This window comes from Spea bombifrons, chromosome 3, assembly GCF_027358695.1.
Source record: "Spea bombifrons isolate aSpeBom1 chromosome 3, aSpeBom1.2.pri, whole genome shotgun sequence".
Classification (NCBI taxonomy): domain Eukaryota; kingdom Metazoa; phylum Chordata; class Amphibia; order Anura; family Pelobatidae; genus Spea; species Spea bombifrons.
In genome coordinates, this window is record NC_071089.1 from 47372230 (window position 1) to 47376129 (window position 3900).

At 35.9% G+C, this 3900-nt stretch overlaps 1 protein-coding gene across 1 annotated transcript; it reads left to right on the forward strand.

Moving 5' to 3' along the window:
* Positions 1–993: 993 nt before the first annotated feature.
* TCF21 (transcription factor 21) lies at positions 994–2650 on the forward strand. The gene is made up of 2 exons (XM_053459407.1): positions 994–1664; positions 2507–2650. Exons 1-2 carry the CDS (start codon positions 1215–1217, stop codon positions 2594–2596), a joined length of 540 nt encoding a protein of 179 aa, XP_053315382.1. The 5' UTR covers positions 994–1214; the 3' UTR covers positions 2597–2650.
* The last annotated feature ends 1250 nt before the right edge of the window (positions 2651–3900 follow it).

Sequence of the window (3900 nt, forward strand, 5' to 3'; positions counted from 1 at the left end):
TGTTTTAGATCAGCTGTGATCTGATACAGAGAAACAAAATTCTCAAAATCTCAATATAGAGAGATATATCTGATTTATGTATCAAAAAAACAATGTGTTCAGCATATGTGTATCTGATTATATATATATATGTTTATAGTCATTAATTAATTTAAAAATATAGTTTATAGAAATTGCATCCACAGATTTACTTCCATTTGTTAAGTACAAATAACACACACATATATATCGCAATATATCTGTAAATAACTACGACTTTAAATGTTTTCCATCTATTTTGGTTTATAGTTTAACAGATTAACAATTGTTTGAATTGTCGAATTTAGGTCCCTTATCCAATTAGATGTACCTAACACTGACTTTAGAAGGAGAGTCTGAGGATCTAGTGCAGAGCTAAGAATGGTTGTAATTTTGCACAGAATTAAATTGTAATGGAGTTAGATGGTTACAGATACCATTAAGGAGCCCAATCTTTCTAGGGATATTTTGCATGATATCAGTAAAAGGCAGATCGCCTCTCAAAGCAAGAAATAAAAATCCTTGAAGAGTCTATATCTGTAACTAAATATTAAACGTAAACATTTTTACACCCACGACATGTCACGAATGTATAATCACAATAAAAAATAAGAATAAACTATTGAAATAGGACAGAGCTAATCAATCAAATAACCTTATATAGATAAGGGATAATCGGTGTACTCCCCAAATAAGTAAGATAAGAGTTCAGAAATAATTCCATGTTGTCTTTACACAGTTAAAGCAGACTATGGAATATAGTTTCATGTATATTTTAAAAGCAGACATATCACCAAGAGATATCCGTGTATTTAGATTCAATTTCAATATTCTATGCAGGTTTGTGAATTTTAAACACGTATGGGAAAGAGATGCTATACACAAGCAGCCCAGTTCCTGTTTGATACAAACGAATGATCAGAGGTGGGAGGTGGCAGCAGAAGGCTTGTAGAGGTTTGGGAATGAATCTTCTTCTATGGGTCTCCTCCCTTTTTGTCCTCTAGCACAGCCCCTCCACGCCCTTCTAACCAATAAATAAATGATTACTGTCCACATCAAATTCTTCAGCTCTCTGTGTAAGACAAACACGGGCAACAGGCGTGTCTAGTTTAGTTGCTAATCAAACACATCCTCTTCATACTTAATTCACACCTTCATCCCACAAGGGAAGAACAAGCAAGCGGACACTATAGACCATGTCTACTGGTTCCCTCAGTGATGTGGAGGACTTCCAAGAGGTGGAAATGGTGGGGTGTGATGGCCTCAAACTGGATTCAAGTAAAGAGTTTGGTATTTCCAACGACAGCAACGAGGAAAGCTCCACTTGTGATAATGGGTCTCCTAAGAAAGGCAGAGGTGCTACAGGAAAGAGGAGGAAAAATCCCAGCAAGAAAAGCCCATTGAGTGGAGTCGGCATTGAAGGGAAGCAGGTCCAGAGGAACGCAGCAAATGCCAGAGAAAGAGCCAGAATGAGAGTGCTCAGCAAAGCCTTCTCTAGACTCAAGACCACCTTGCCTTGGGTACCCCCAGACACCAAACTTTCTAAACTAGACACATTAAGGCTTGCATCAAGCTATATAGCTCATCTGAGACAAATCCTGGCGAATGACAGTTATGAAAATGGCTATATCCATCCTGTCAACCTGGTAAGTGTGAAAATATTCTCTGTAGAACCATAAAAACTAAACGAGACTGCTTTCACAAACCAGACAAAACATTTATCTGCTTATAGAGTATGTCCTCCTAAACGTACTTTTCGTATACGATTAGTAATGAAAGTGGATTAGACAGTGTGTATATGTGTGTATGTGTGTGTGTGTTATCCTAATGTGTCAACCAGTCTGAAGGACTACAGGCAAGTCATAATTCTTGTTATCTTCTGTAACTAATAGAGCCGTGGGTTCGTCGGAAAGAGGAATGTCTGTATCAGCAGAATTTCTGTTTACTTGCTGCCCATTCGAACTCTCCTCCTCGAATGATATTATAAATAATTATCAATAGTCGTATGTATAATATGTATACTTCCAGCTATACTCTAACTATATATTACAGTTCATTTGTAATGGTGGAGTGCGTTTTGATACAAGCGTAGCTTTTAATACAAGCGTTGAGTTTTTCTTTTTTCCAGTGGAAAGATACGGCTGTGCGTATAACTGTTATCTTTCGCATGGCTAATCCTGTTCTTCCAAGCATCCCACACTAAACGTGAACCCATAAGCCTCCAGTAAAGCATTGCTAGTGGTTTCTGCGAATACATTTCTGTATAGATGATAGAAAAGGGATGGGTGGATGGATGGATATTTCTTTGTATGTTTTAAAATCTATGGATGTAGGAATGCCCTCATGATATGAAAACGTATACATTGTATACCAGATATAATCGTTATGTTTCATTTCTTGTCTCGAATGCCGTTGTTGGAGTATTACCCCTGAAACAGCACTATATGCTATGGTAACCCCTGTTTTTCTATCTTTTTTTTGCTGGCAGACATGGCCTTTTATGGTTGCCGGAAAACCCGAAAGTGACCTTAAAGAAGTGGTTGGCACAAGTCGTTTGTGTGGGACTACGGCATCTTGACCCCTATGGAGGGACTAAATAGGACAAGGCAATACCCAGAATGGGGGCAGTTCAGATTATAGCAAAAATGACTATGGACGGAGATACATTGTTTGTTAAGAGAGGACCAAATGTATATAAACTTTTTTTTTTAATGAAGGCAAAGACCCCATGTTTTATATTAACCGTGCGGCCTTGCCCATTTTCCTGTCGTGAGTCTTGCTGGACCAAGAACTCTGCAGCTTTTGTACAGTATGTTCTTACCTCTAGAGAAGTGGCTTTGATAGTCATGTATATAACTCTAATGTCAGATATATAGATTTATATATATAAAAATATATTTTTTGTTCTCCAGACAGGTTCAGATATGTCTTCGAATAAATGTTTAATGTATAAAATATGTTTTGCGTTTCTTTGAACAACTTTTTTATAACTTTTTTTCTCTCCTATAACTCTATGAGTGTGAAAGAATACACAATTAAATACATAGTAAATACATAACGAGTGCATTATCTGCACCCATACATAATGACTTTTAAAGGAAAATGTTTCATTAGATCGCATACTTGATATCAATAAATCTAGAAATGTTTCCCAGGGAAAAAAAACTATGAAGTATACTGAACTATGACTCTGTATTGCAGTGATCGTTCCTGTTAACATCATCGTTTTAAATCTAAAAAAAAGTGGAGGATGGGATTAAAGATGGGCAAAATATTCGTCGTGCTTCAGGAGGCAACAAGATTTGTGCAACACAATATATATTTGGGTTTATGCATAAAACAGAGATATAATTGAACTTCCAATGGCTTGCTAGTATAAAAACGTATCTTTTTAGTTAGTATTAAATAATTCTGGCACACAACTAAACTAGCTAATTTCTCCCATAAAATCAAATCAAATAATCAGCACATTATTAAAATTAACAACCACTTAGGAATCTTTTGCTAACACAATTTTCACTTACCGGTATTTGACCACTTTTTGCTGAATTTAGAAAGTATTGATCTGTTGGATTGTTCGGGTCTCCTTGTCTCTTTGTACAACTCATTGGATTTATTTATTTTAAAAAAAAATGATTTATGTATTTAGAATAATTATAATATAAATACATGTTTTTGTTTACGCTTCCCACAAAACTATCGTGTGCCATAAAAAAAACAAAAAAAAAACACAAAAAATAAAATAAATGCACAACACACGTACCTCATTTAGGGGTCCAGGCCACCTACTGACCTTGTCTTATCACCATTTAACACTTTATTTGTACAAGCGGGATCTTTTACTTTCCGCACTCTGCATATCTTAGAAATGCGTGCAGAACA

What these genes read in the sequence shown, in the direction of transcription:
- TCF21 (XM_053459407.1), top strand. Translation starts at nt 1,215, where the DNA reads ATGTCTACTGGTTCCCTCAGTGATGTGGAGGACTTCCAAGAGGTGGAA. An exon ending in ATATCCATCCTGTCAACCTG is followed by an intron (nt 1,665 to 2,506) that starts GTAAGTGTGAAA and finishes TTTTGCTGGCAG; the next exon opens with ACATGGCCTTTTATGGTTGC.